The sequence below is a fragment of the Bradysia coprophila genome (assembly GCF_014529535.1).
Source record: "Bradysia coprophila strain Holo2 chromosome X unlocalized genomic scaffold, BU_Bcop_v1 contig_128, whole genome shotgun sequence".
NCBI classification, from domain to species: domain Eukaryota; kingdom Metazoa; phylum Arthropoda; class Insecta; order Diptera; family Sciaridae; genus Bradysia; species Bradysia coprophila.
The window spans coordinates 5,068,663-5,083,671 of NW_023503295.1; the positions used below are offsets into that span (position 1 = coordinate 5,068,663).

The 15,009-nt window shown below is 42.1% G+C and overlaps 2 protein-coding genes across 9 annotated transcripts in view; both read left to right on the forward strand.

Annotated features, from left to right (window-relative positions):
- LOC119067788 (limbic system-associated membrane protein) overlaps nucleotides 1-15,009 on the forward strand; it is a 426,428-nt gene that overhangs the window by 204,244 nt on the left and 207,175 nt on the right. The window lies entirely within an intron of this gene.
- On the forward strand, nucleotides 3,416-14,551 carry LOC119067786. Of its 7 annotated transcripts, none has more exons than XR_005086040.1 (4): nucleotides 3,416-3,735; nucleotides 12,528-14,233; nucleotides 14,292-14,369; nucleotides 14,432-14,551. XR_005086040.1 is itself a non-coding variant. In XM_037170931.1 (2 exons), exons 1-2 carry the CDS (start codon nucleotides 3,427-3,429, stop codon nucleotides 13,896-13,898), a joined length of 1,680 nt encoding a protein of 559 aa, XP_037026826.1. In that variant the 5' UTR covers nucleotides 3,416-3,426; the 3' UTR covers nucleotides 13,899-14,551. The 7 variants fall into 7 exon arrangements, 2 of the variants coding, with proteins under 2 accessions (XP_037026826.1, XP_037026825.1); XR_005086041.1 differs by having other exon boundaries at nucleotides 12,528-14,094; nucleotides 14,163-14,233; nucleotides 14,292-14,551; XR_005086037.1 differs by having other exon boundaries at nucleotides 12,528-14,369.

Here is a 15,009-nt window from a genome sequence, read left to right on the forward strand (position 1 = left end):
ATGTGATGCAGATGATTGGACTAAGTTCTTCAGTGGCCTAATCAAAATTTCAACTACTGTAGTGTATTACAACAATAGTGAAAACCTCGGTCGTTTACAGAAAGCTAAAAGGAGATGCTGAGGAAGCTGTTCGCAGCCTGTTAGTACCCGCTGATGCGGTACCTGAGATTATTCGTACACTGTTCTCCATTGTTTGGTCGGCCTGAAATAATTATCGACAAACATGATTACCGATATTCATAAGGCACAGCACCGAAAGATGATGATTGCATCAATCCTGAAATTTGCGATCAAAGTGAAGAACCTAAAGTCATTCGATTCGCAATACTGGCTTATGGAACATTTACGAAATCCAACTTTGATCAATGCATCACTGACAGCTTCCAGCACAAAAGCAATTGAGGTGGGCTTATCACAAGCAAGCTGTAGGTTATACTGACCCTTGTGGTTCTTGGAGACTGGCTGAGCCAGATCGCCGCGAAGCGGCAGTCTTGTAGTACGAAGAAGCAATCAAAACATTCGACAGAAAAAAGAACAACAAAAAGATCACACAGTTCACCTAAACCAAATCCAAGTTCAACGAAGCCAAATCATATCCGTCAACACACAAGTCGAGAAAACATCAGAGAAATCGAATTACCAGTCAGCCACAAAGTTCAAAACGTGTCCTGCTTGTAACAATAGTTCCTGCTCGAAGCTCTTCCCTTTGCAACAAATTCAGGAGATGAATCGGTACGATAAACCGCTCGTATCAAAAGAGAACAAATTGTTACTCGATGCTTGGGGGTGGTCATCACTTCTTTCGATGTCGCTCTAATTTGTATTGCAAGGTCAGGGATCGAAACGCTAAACACCAAACATTGCTGCACAATCGCGGAAAACCGTCTGAGACATCCAAACAGTCAATAGTAATCAAGGAAATGGTGAAAACCTCACCAGATAAATTCAGCCAAAAATGCAAGTCACACAAACAACACCGCTATCCAGACCGAACGACCGTATCGATATATTTCGTATAGTTCCAATTACCTGTGTTCGGCAAACAAACATTTATTCATACGTCGCATATCGACATGGATCAAATATGACTACAATGGAAGCTAGTCTATCCAATGAATTGAATTTAAAGGCACGTCAGCTCAAATTTGTGTTAGATTGGGCATTCGGTACACCCATTCAGTGGAATCAAAAACAGTTTCGTGGCGAATCTGGACGTTTTAATGGATCGAACAGTATGAATTGGATAATTGCGAACAGTTAAGGAACTACATTGCCGACACAGTCGATTTAACAAACAGTGGCTTGATCAGTATAAACATCTTCGTGGCCTTCCAATAACTACATACGATCGGTAAAACGAGATTTAATTGGCCTACGTATTCCCGTTACGATGTTTCGCTAAAAAGATGCGAAGAATTAAAGAACCATTGCGTAGCAAACCTCGATTAGGTTGGGTAGTTCAAGGCCCGAGCTACGACCAAAAACAACCAACTGGAACGCAAGTATAGCATGAACATGTAGTGAATGCCAGTCCCATGACATCAAAATTGCATCAGTTGGTAAAAAGAATATTTCTTAACCGAAACTTGGATGTTAAAATGCCGAACGCTGTGCTGGCAATCGCAACGAAATACAAAGAGCGAAGCAGATCATGGAAGCAACCACATCGAAAAAAGATGGTCGATATGAAACCGGACTGCTGTGGAAATATGATCGAATTGAACTTCCCGACAGTTACCCAATGGCTTAAAAAGAGCCAATGTCTAGAGTCTAATGTCGAAAATCCACAACTCGCGGACAATCTACGAAATCGTTCGGCAGTTTGTGGACAAAGGATACATCAGGAAATTGACACCAGAAGAACTTGAAACGAAAAGCGATTCACCAACTTGGTCTCTATCCAACATTCCCAGCATTCACCCTAAGAAACCGAGAAAGTCGAATTGTTTGGGATGGCGCAAGCCAAAGTGATAAAATTTCTTGAACTCCGTGCTACTAACTGGACGAATCAACTCTACGTTGCCGCATATACACATTTATAGAACTGGGGGGGGGCCAGATTTCGGAACGACTTAATAGCCATGATTGGCTCGATATAAAGCAAATGTACACCAGATCAAAATAGATTAAAGCTGATCAGAATGCTCAATCGCATTCCTTATGGCAGAGATGGTGATTCATCAAGGAAACCTGACGTATATGTAATATGCTGGTTGTCATCGTTCGCTTAACATGTCACTAAGTAAGCCCCAATTCATAAGAACAAAACACGCACCGAATTTAGATCAAAGAATCCATCGGAAGCAGTCAACACTAATCATCAACCAATCACTACGTGGATTGACATGCTCGACAGCGAACACACTGTTGATGCTGCCGCAGAAAAGAATGAAAGAGGTCAAATTCATTCATCAAGAAGGTGCGCGCTCGAAATTCGCAATTTCATCTCTAATTCGAAGGAACTTCTACGAAGAATCGGAGAGAATACCAGAATCGAGAAACAGCAAATATGGAACATCAGCGTCGAACTTGTACGAACGCGTTCTTGGCATTTGTTTGGAAACATGGAAACCGATTTGCTTTACGTTCTCATGGAAATTCACAAGGAAATCAAACGGAGAATATATCTGTTTGGAAACAGTGCGCCAACAACGAGAAGCTTTACGAGCACCTTGATGTCCGTGTTCGTCGCTGGTTGTTGGCTGAATTATTTGATTCACATCAAAATCCTAATACAACACATATGCGCGAAGCAACGTGGATTGGGACGAAGAAGTAACTCCGTCGATTTCAATAAATGGTTGCATGGATCAAAACATTACCGAGCGTTGAAAATATCCAAATTCCCAGACTATACTCGCCAAAGTTATCTCCAAATGCGCCAATTCAATCCAGCTACACATCTTCGTTGATGCAAGCGAAGAAGCCTATGCCACAGCAATATATCTTCGAATCGAAGACGACGATGGTATCGATTGTTGTTTAGTCGGTGCTAAAACCAAGGTGGCACCAAATAAACCAACTTCAACACCTCGATTGGAGCTACAAGGTGCGGTGCTAGGAACTCGCTTGGCAAGCAGTATCAAGTCCAGTCAAACGTTGAAGTTCGATAAGCAAGTTTTCTGGACCGACTCTCAAAACGTAATGGGGGTGGGTTAACTCCGAAGCTAGAAAGTACAAGCAGTTCGTGGCATTTCGAATATGTGAAATTCTGGAGTCATCAGATCAAAACGAATGGCGATGGATTCCGTCCGAACATAATGTCGCTGATGAGGCAACTAAATCAAAAGAGATCGCAAGATTGGATTCGTCATCTCGTTGGTACAAGGCTCCAGAGTTCCTGTACGACAAAGAAGAAGATTTGGTTCAAAGACCAAGGCGATATCGAATATTTTACCGAAAACGAAGTTGAGACCAAGCTTTTCAATGGCTTGTCGTGAAATCATTCGACCGCAAATCATCGACATTGAAAGGTTCTCTCAATGGAATCGGCTTGTTAGAGCTCAAGCATATGCTCTCAGATTCATTTTCAATGTTCGCCATTCACAACAAGAACGTCAATTCGGGCCGCTGGTACAACAGGAAATCCTCGATGCCGAAAATCACTTGTATCGTCGTGCACAGTCAGATTGTTTTCTAGACGAGATAGTGGTAATGAAGCACAATCAAAATAGACCGCTAAAAGAGCAAAAAGACTTCGAAAAGTCTAGTATTCTACGCACTTATTCACCATACATCGACGAAGACGGTGTTATTCGAATGCGTGGAAGAAGCGATGCAGCCACCGTTTTATCGCACGACACGAAACGTCCAATCATCCTTCCAAGACGTCATCGGATTACTCGTCTCATTGTGGATTATTATCATCGACGTTACAAGCACATCAACCATTCTACTGTCCTCAATGAAATCCAACAGAAATTCATTATACCGGCTCTTCGTGTGGTCCTGAAAAGCATTAGAACATCATGCCAAAAATGCAAAAATTTATCGGCAGAACCGAAGATTCCCGAGATGGCCGAGCTTCCTCCTGGGCGATTAGCGGCGTATACTTTACCATTTACTTTCGTCGGAATAGACTTTTTTGGCCCGATAAGAGTTAGAAACGGAAGAAAAACGCGAAACCGTCCAGTGATCATGGAAAAAAATTCGAATGTTGCGAACGGGCACTTATTGGTGCTAAATGCAACTTCTTGTCGGCTGGATTTTAAATTTGTGAGTGTCGTTGAGTTAAAGGAAACGTCACGTCTTGATTTCAACTCTTTAATCAAACACTTCAAATTTCTGTAACAAATTTTCATAAATCGTTAAACTATGTTAACAAAGCTTTTCATTAATTGTCTTACGTTTAGCATTCCTTTGCCGATAAATAACAATTCAGATCAATGCGCGTGCGTGTGTGTGTATGAGCGATGTAACTATAAAGTTCACGATTCGACAGCTTACAACACAGTTCAATTCGACAGCTTACAACACAGGCTGTTGATTCGTGTAATTATAATGTTCCGCGCGCCTGTATATCGTGAATTCATGCCCGTCTTACCCTTGGCAAACTCCGCTAGCAACAATCGTTATCTCACAACACAACACACTACGTACTTCGATTAAAAGAAATAATTGATCGATTTGAACGGATCGATTTTACGATTAAATTAAATTTACTTCGAGCTTTGAATCACTTGGCCGTTTTCTAATGAAATCAAAAGAACAAATGTTTTTCCGGTACCACGACTGTCACTAATTTACAGCAGAATCAGGCAATCCTGTTGCTGAATGAAATGGATGTAGATCAGTGTTGCCGGTCATGTGTTGCTGCCCAACATTCCCCTCTCCGTGAATCGACACCATTGAGTCCTGATTGACATCTTCCATGGGCGGTTTCACATCCAAAACGGCTAGCTTCCCAACAGATCGTCGTCGAATTCCTTTAGCTGTTCGCACCATAACTTGCCGCACAATTCCTCTTTTGTCAGGCATAAGTTTCTCGACGATTCCCTTTGGCCATGTATTACGCTCGTTCCGTTCGTCGACTACTATCACGACGTCACCGACTTTGATCGGCTCCATTTGCTTGAACCATTTTGTTCTTTTGGTGAGTGTTGGCATGTACTCCAAGACGAATCGCCGCCAAAAATTATTCGCAAGAATTTGTACGGCTTTGTAGGTGTTTCTTGCTAAGTCTTTGTCGGGGAACTCTCCCAACGGTTTTCTTCCATTCGAAGATCCAAGCAAGATATGGTTCGGGGTTAATGCTTCTTCATCAGCCGATTCCAATGCCACGTAAGTCAGCGGTCTTGAATTGACGATATTCTCAGCCGACACGATTAGATTTTTTTAACATTTCGTCGTTAGGACATCTGGTTAGCATTGTTTGTTTAAGGCATGATTTGACTGTGCGAATGAGACGTTCCCATACTCCACCCATGTGTGGAGTAGCCGGTGGATTGAATCTGAATTCCATCTCCAGAACTAGTGAATCTTTCTGGCCAAGTCCCTTTGGTTTATTTTTACTGAATTCGTCACGTAGCTCCTTTTCCGAACCGTGAAACGACGTACCATTGTCGCAGAAGACTCTCTTCGGCTGGCCTTTTCCTCGAAATGAAGTTGTCGATGGCCATAACGCAGGAATTCGTTTCAAGTGAATGAGTGATCTCCATCCAAATGGCTCGTGTCGTTAAGCAAGTGAACAATAGAACCCATCTTTTTTCCATGATCACTGGACGGTTTCGCGTTTTTCTTCCGTTTCTAACTCTTATCGGGCCAAAAAAAGTCTATTCCGACGAAAGTAAATGGTAAAGTATACGCCGCTAATCGCCCAGGAGGAAGCTCGGCCATCTCGGGAATCTTCGGTTCTGCCGATAAATTTTTGCATTTTTTGGCATGATGTTCTAATGCTTTTCAGGACCACACGAAGAGCCGGTATAATGAATTTCTGTTGGATTTCATTGAGGACAGTAGAATGGTTGATGTGCTTGTAACGTCGATGATAATAATCCACAATGAGACGAGTAATCCGATGACGTCTTGGAAGGATGATTGGACGTTTCGTGTCGTGCGATAAAACGGTGGCTGCATCGCTTCTTCCACGCATTCGAATAACACCGTCTTCGTCGATGTATGGTGAATAAGTGCGTAGAATACTAGACTTTTCGAAGTCTTTTTGCTCTTTTAGCGGTCTATTTTGATTGTGCTTCATTACACTATCTCGTCTAGAAAACAATCTGACTGTGCACGACGATACAAGTGATTTTCGGCATCGAGGATTTCCTGTTGTACCAGCGGCCCGAATTGACGTTCTTGTTGTGAATGGCGAACATTGAAAATGAATCTGAGAGCATATGCTTGAGCTCTAACAAGCCGATTCCATTGAGAGAACCTTTCAATGTCGATGATTTGCGGTCGAATGATTTCACGACAAGCCATTGAAAAGCTTGGTCTCACTTCGTTTTCGGTAAAATATTCGATATCGCCTTTGGTCTTTGAACCAATCTTCTTCTTTGTCGTACAGGAACTCTGGAGCCTTGTACCAACGAGATGACGAATCCAATCTTGCGATCTCTTTTGATTTAGTTGCCTCATCAGCGACATTATGTTCGGACGGAATCCATCGCCATTCGTTTTGATCTGATGACTCCAGAATTTCACATATTCGAAATGCCACGAACTGCTTGTACTTTCTAGCTTCGGAGTTAACCCACCCCATTACGTTTTGAGAGTCGGTCCAGAAAACTTGCTTATCGAACTTCAACGTTTGACTGGACTTGATACTGCTTGCCAAGCGAGTTCCTAGCACCGCACCTTGTAGCTCCAATCGAGGTGTTGAAGTTGGTTTATTTGGTGCCACCTTGGTTTTAGCACCGACTAAACAACAATCGATACCATCGTCGTCTTCGATTCGAAGATATATTGCTGTGGCATAGGCTTCTTCGCTTGCATCAACGAAGATGTGTAGCTGGATTGAATTTGGCGCATTTGGAGATAACTTTGGCGAGTATAGTCTGGGAATTTGGATATTTTCAACGCTCGGTAATGTTTTGATCCATGCCAACCATTTATTGAAAATCGACGGAGTTACTTCTTCGTCCCAATCCACGTTGCTTCGCCATATGTGTTGTATTAGGATTTTGATGTGAATCAAATAATTAGCCAACAATCCAAGCGGATCGAACACGGACATCAAGGTGCGTAAAACTTCTCGTTTGGTTGGGCACTGTTTTCCAAACAGAATATTCTCGTTGATTCTTGTGAATTTCAATGAGAACGTAAAGCAATCGGTTTCCATGTTCCAAAACATGCCAAGAACGCGTTCGGTACCAAGTTCGACGCTGATGTTCATATTTCTGTTCTCCGATTCGGTATTCTCTCCGATTCTTCGTAGAAGTTCCTTCGAATTAGAGATGAAATTGCGAATTTCGAAGCCACCTTCTTGATGAATGAATTTGACCTCTTTTATTCGTTTTTCGGCAGCATCAACAGTGTGTTCGCTGTCGAGCATGTCATCCACGTAGTGATTGTTGATGATAGTGTTGACTGCTTCCGGGAATTCTTTGATAAATTCGAGTGCGTTTTTGTTCTTTATGAATTGGGCTTGACTTGGTGAACATGTTAAGCCGAACGATACAACCAGCATTACATATACGTCAGGTTTCCTTGATGAATCACCATCTCTCCATAAGAATCGTTGAGCATTCTGATCAGCTTTAATTACTTTGATCTGGTGATACATTTCCTTTATATCACCAATCATGGCTATAAGTCGTTCCCGAAATCTGCGAAGTATATCGGGCAACGGTATGAGTTGATCTGGTCCAGTTAGTAGCACGGAGTTCAGAGAAATTTTCATCACTTTGGCTGCGCCATCCCAAACAATTCGAACTTTCTCCGGTTTCTTAGGGTTGAATGCTGGGAATGTTGGTAAGTACCAAGTTGGTGAATCGCTTTTCGTTTCAAGTTCTTCTGGTGTCAATTTCCTGATGTATCCTTTGTCCACAAACTGCCGGAACTGATTTCGTAGATTGTCCGCGAGTTGTGGATTTTTCGACATTTTAGACTCTAGACATTGCAGTCTTTTTAACGCCATTGGGTAACTGTCGGGAAGTTCAATTCGATCATATTTCCACAGCAGTCCGGTTTCATATCGACCATCTTTTTTCGATGTGGTTGCTTCCATGATCTGCTTCGCTCTTTGTATTTCGTTCGATTCCAGCACAGCGTTCGGGATTTTCACATCCAAGTTTTCGTTTAAGAAATATTCTTTTACCAACTGATGCAATTTGATGTCATGAGACTGGCATTCACACATGTTCATGCTATACTTGCGTTCCAGTTGGTTGTTTTGGTCGTAGCTCGGGCCTTGAACTACCCAACCTAATCGAGTTTTGCACGCCAATGGTTCCTTTACATTTCCTTCGATCGTTTTTAGCGAAACAGTTAAACGGGAATACTGTAGGCCAATTAACATCCTCGGTTTTACCGACTCGTATGTAGTTATTGGAAGGCCACGAAGATGTTTATACTGATCAAGCCACTGTTGTGAAATCGACTGTGTCGGCAAATGTAGTTCCTTAACTGTTCGCACATTATCCAATTCATACTGTTCGGATCCATTAAAACGTCCAGAGATTCGCACCGAAACTGTTTTTGATTCCACTGAATGGGTGTACCCGAATGCCCAATCTACACAAATTGGAGCTGACGTGCCCTTTAAATTCAATTCATTGGATAGACTAGCTTCCATTGTAGTCATATTTGATCCATCGTCCAGATATGCGAACGTATGAATAAATGTTTGTTTGCCGAACACGGTAATTGGAACTATACGAAATATATCGATACGGTCGTTCGGTCTGGATACGGTGTTGTTTGTGTGACTTGCATTTGTGCTGAATTTATCTGGTGAGGTTTTTTTCACCATTTCCTTGATTACTATTGACGTTTGGTGTCTCAGACGGTTTCTCCGGATTGTGCAGCAATGTATGGTGTTTAGCTTTACATCCCTCGACCTTGCATACCAAATTAGACCGACATCGAAAGAAGTGATGACCACCCAGGCATCGAGTACACAATTTGTTCTCTTTGATTACGAGCGATTTATCGCTACGATTCATCTCCTTGAATTTGTTGCAAGTAGAGAGCTTCGAGCAGGAACTATTGTTACAAGCAGGACACGTTTTGAACTTTGTGGCTGACTGGTAATTCGATTTCTCTGATGTGTTCTCGACTTGTGTGTTGACGTATGTATTTGGCTTCGTTGAACTTGGATTTGGTTTAGCTGAACTTTGCTGATCTTTTTGTTGTTCTTTTTTCTTCGAACTGGTTTTGATGCTTCTTCGTACTACAAGACTAGCCGCTTCGGCGATCTGGCTCAGCCAGTCTCCAAGAACCCCAAGGTCAGTATAACCTACAGCTTGCTTGTGATAAGCCCACCTCAATTGCATTTGTGCTGGAAGCTTGTCAGTGATTGCATTGATCGAAGTTGGATTTCGTAAATGTTCCATAACGCCAGTATTGCGAATCGAATGACTTAGGTTCTTCACTTTGATCGCAAATTTCAGGATTGATGCCAAATCATCATCTTTCGGTGCCTGTTCCTTATGAATATCGGTAATCATTTTGTCGATAATTATTTCAGGCCGACCAAACAATGAGAACAGTGTACGAATAATCTCAGGTACCGCATCAGCGTGTACTAACAGGCTGCGAACAGCTTCCTCAGCATCTCCTTTTAAAGCTTTCTGTAAACGACCGAGGTTTTCACTATTGTTGTAACCACATACAGTAGTGGAATTTTGATAGGCACTGAAGAACTTAGTCCAGTCCTCTGCATCACCATAAAATATCGGTAAGTCTCTCGGTACGACTTGACGAGAAGCGATTTGTTCTGCAGTTAATTGTCTGACGCCACCGGGATTTTGAATCATTTGTGAATTTGGCGCTGCAGCTGCTGTGTAGTAGTGTGGAGCGTAAGGGAGATTCATCGCGCCAGGGTAAGTAAATCTTTGGTTGGATTGATAGCCAGCGTCTGGTACTGGTGACTTATTCATAGAAGCAGCCTGAGCAATTCCAGGTTGTTGCGTTGTACTCGCTGACGTAACCAAATGTTGATTATAGTAGACTGGCTGGTACACTGGATGAGTTACATGCGGATTCGATGTATATGGCTGATAGACAACTGGTAGTGGTTGATTTGACAACGGATGTATGTATCCCGTGCCAGTTTGAAAATTGCTGGACATTATGGGCTGGTGGGTCAACGTATTTGATGTATTCATTTGCTTTGTAGCTGCATTTGAAACATTCGATGCCACATCTGTGGTGTTAATGACCGTTTGGTTGTTAGTTGGCGCTGACATTACGCCTGTTGAATGAGAGTTCGACGCAAACGACTGTTGTTGATTGGTCAACTGAACACTATTCGATGCTACTGGTTGAGCTTGACTAATAAAATTTGCTGTACAAGTCGGTGGCTGATTCGTAACCACTGTTTGATTTTGCACTGGACTGTTCGGAGGTTGATTGGCACTTGAAGGCACGGACTGGTTCTTACTCGAATTTGGTTGAGTGTTGACTTGAAACGTTGACTTGGGCGGATCGTTCTGCGTTACTTTCGGTATCGTAACGGTGTTCTGCTGTGTAGATTGAACGTTGATGTTCGGATGTGTTCTTTGAGTGTTCAAATTTGTGGGACTGTTGCCACTAGTGCCGATTGCCGAATCGCTTCCAATATCCTCGATGGTTGGTACTGGATCGTCCATAGGATTAGCAATTTGATCTTTCGTTTCCTTAACGATATTCGTACTGTTCATGTCAGGTAAATTTTTTGACTGCCCAATCGCAGGATAAGGATCATCCCGGTTTTCGTTAGCATTAATGCCCATAAACGGAACGTTTTGTCTCCAGCGCTGGATGTTTTCGTTCTGATCTTCACCTAACAAGTCGTCGAACCCATCGTAACTTAAGGAATCGTCCGAATCCTGTTCCAAAATGGAATACTTCTTGTCCAGAAACTGCTTGTTCTTCAGTTCACGCCGTTTCCGATCTTCTGCACGTCTTTCCATCTCCTCTCGTTCCAACTCTTGATCCAATTTTCGCTCTTCTTCTAGGCGTTGCAGCGCTAGATCTTTTCTGCGAGCTGATGATGTAGACGACTTCGATCTATAAGAACGGGCACGATTTGGATCGACGTTGATTTTTGGAGGCGTTAGAGGAGTTTCGATGTTTTGTATTTGCTCGTTAGCCACTGTCTGACTCGGTTGTGGCAAGGTAGGATTAACTACGTCCGTTGCTGGAATTTGTGCATATGTCACGTTCGGAGGATTTGCAGTTGATTCTGTGTTGCTTGGGGCAGCAACTTCAGTTTCACTAGTCAAGGCGATGAGTGGCTCTTGCTTATTTTGTTGGCACTTCCCACAAAACCACTCATGATTGGCAATATCACTGGTTACGTTGACACAAGCAAAGTGTGACCATAAGGTACACGAGTCACAGCAAACTTTGTCGCCTTTATCGGTGATATTGCACACGTCACACTGATACATTGACTCATCAGCTGCGACGGATGTTGTGTTTGCTGTCTGACTTGTTGTTGGTGGACTTCTTGATGTTTTGCCAGAGCGACCAGCAAAAGGAGGAATCGTAAATGTAGATCTGGTTGCTTTTGGTATTGCTCCTTTACGCTTATCCATTGCGACCAAATGACCCAAGATTTAGTTACTTGGATAGTTGATTATCCAAGTGTCAATCCAAGTTGATCCAAAATAAACAAATTTGAAGAATGTTGCGAACGGGCACTTATTGGTGCTAAATGCAACTTCTTGTCGGCTGGATTTTAAATTTGTGAGTGTCGTTGAGTTAAAGGAAACGTCACGTCTTGATTTCAACTCTTTAATCAAACACTTCAAATTTCTGTAACAAATTTTCATAAATCGTTAAACTATGTTAACAAAGCTTTTCATTAATTGTCTTACGTTTAGCATTCCTTTGCCGATAAATAACAATTCAGATCAATGCGCGTGCGTGTGTGTGTATGAGCGATGTAACTATAACTAAACATAACCTCAATTAATTCCTGATCAATTTCAATAATTTTTACAAACTCCTTACAGTTCACGATTCGACAGCTTACAACACAGGCTGTTGATTCGTGTAATTATAATGTTCCGCGAACGTTTCGCCTGTAAATCAATCAAACTGCAAATGAAAACCTGCACACTTGGTGCTTCACGAAAAAATCAATTTTTACCTCCTTGGCAAACTCCGCTAGCAACAATCGTTATCTCACAACACAACACACTACGTACTTCGATTAAAAGAAATAATTGATCGATTTGAACGGATCGATTTTACGATTAAATTAAATTTACTTCGAGCTTTGAATCACTTGGCCGTTTTCTAATGAAATCAAAAGAACAAATGTTTTTCCGGTACCACGACTGTCACTAATTTACAGCAGAATCAGGCAATCCTGTTGCTGAATGAAATGGATGTAGATCAGTGTTGCCGGTCATGTGTTGCTGCCCCGTCGCAACATCGACGAAGACGGTGTTATTCGAATGCGTGGAAGAAGCGATGCAGCCACCGTTTTATCGCACGACACGAAACGTCCAATCATCCTTCCAAGACGTCATCGGATTACTCGTCTCATTGTGGATTATTATCATCGACGTTACAAGCACATCAACCATTCTACTGTCCTCAATGAAATCCAACAGAAATTCATTATACCGGCTCTTCGTGTGGTCCTGAAAAGCATTAGAACATCATGCCAAAAATGCAAAAATTTATCGGCAGAACCGAAGATTCCCGAGATGGCCGAGCTTCCTCCTGGGCGATTAGCGGCGTATACTTTACCATTTACTTTCGTCGGAATAGACTTTTTTGGCCCGATAAGAGTTAGAAACGGAAGAAAAACGCGAAACCGTCCAGTGATCATGGAAAAAAGATGGGTTCTATTGTTCACTTGCTTAACGACACGAGCCATTTGGATGGAGATCACTCATTCACTTGAAACGAATTCCTGCGTTATGGCCATCGACAACTTCATTTCGAGGAAAGGCCAGCCGAAGAGAGTCTTCTGCGACAATGGTACGTCGTTTCACGGTTCGGAAAAGGAGCTACGTGACGAATTCAGTAAAATAAACCAAAGGGACTTGGCAGAAAGATTCACTAGTTCTGAGATGGAATTCAGATTCAATCCACCGGCTACTCCACACATGGGTGGAGTATGGGAACGTCTCATTCGCACAGTCAAATCATGCCTTAAACAAACAATGCTAACCAGATGTCCTAACGACGAAATGTTAAAAAATCTAATCGTGTCGGCTGAGAATATCGTCAATTCAAGACCGCTGACTTACGTGGCATTGGAATCGGCTGATGAAGAAGCATTAACCCCGAACCATATCTTGCTTGGATCTTCGAATGGAAGAAAACCGTTGGGAGAGTTCCCCGACAAAGACTTAGCAAGAAACACCTACAAAGCCGTACAAATTCTTGCGAATAATTTTTGGCGGCGATTCGTCTTGGAGTACATGCCAACACTCACCAAAAGAACAAAATGGTTCAAGCAAATGGAGCCGATCAAAGTCGGTGACGTCGTGATAGTAGTCGACGAACGGAACGAGCGTAATACATGGCCAAAGGGAATCGTCGAGAAACTTATGCCTGACAAAAGAGGAATTGTGCGGCAAGTTATGGTGCGAACAGCTAAAGGAATTCGACGACGATCTGTTGGGAAGCTAGCCGTTTTGGATGTGAAACCGCCCATGGAAGATGTCAATCAGGACTCAATGGTGTCGATTCACGGAGAGGGGAATGTTGGGCAGCAACACATGACCGGCAACACTGATCTACATCCATTTCATTCAGCAACAGGATTGCCTGATTCTGCTGTAAATTAGTGACAGTCGTGGTACCGGAAAAACATTTGTTCTTTTGATTTCATTAGAAAACGGCCAAGTGATTCAAAGCTCGAAGTAAATTTAATTTAATCGTAAAATCGATCCGTTCAAATCGATCAATTATTTCTTTTAATCGAAGTACGTAGTGTGTTGTGTTGTGAGATAACGATTGTTGCTAGCGGAGTTTGCCAAGGAGGTAAAAATTGATTTTTTCGTGAAGCACCAAGTGTGCAGGTTTTCATTTGCAGTTTGATTGATTTACAGGCGAAACGTTCGCGGAACATTATAATTACACGAATCAACAGCCTGTGTTGTAAGCTGTCGAATCGTGAACTGTAAGGAATTTGTAAAAATTATTGAAATTGATCAGGAATTAATTGAGGTTATGTTTAGTTATAGTTACATCGCTCATACACACACACGCACGCGCATTGATCTGAATTGTTATTTATCGGCAAAGGAATGCTAAACGTAAGACAATTAATGAAAAGCTTTGTTAACATAGTTTAACGATTTATGAAAATTTGTTACAGAAATTTGAAGTGTTTGATTAAAGAGTTGAAATCAAGACGTGACGTTTCCTTTAACTCAACGACACTCACAAATTTAAAATCCAGCCGACAAGAAGTTGCATTTAGCACCAATAAGTGCCCGTTCGCAACAGTACGATAATATCGTCCAAAACGATAGTATCGTCCTGGGCGATATTATCGTTTTCTTAAATGATAATATCGTCCAGCACGATACTATCGTTTTGGGTGGTAATATTGTCCAGGACTTAATTTTACTCAGAGGTGCAGCAAAAACCGAATTCTCTTCCAAAATATCAAAAAACAATTGTCAGAGAAAATCACCTACACATCAGTGTTTAAAAAAGGCGTTTAGTTCGTCCCTAAATAATTCATCTTTTTACGAAATGAATACCAACTTAGATTGTACATAAAAAGCGTTTTAACACGCCGAGCGATCCGGCCCATTGCCCCGGAGCGAAGCGGAGGGCCGCAATGCGAGCCGGGCGCCGGAACGGTGTCGGAACTTAGGAGTTAATTTTTTTTTCTCGCATCGTCTCATAATTAGTCTGTGTAATTTTTCTATTATAAAATTTAAATTT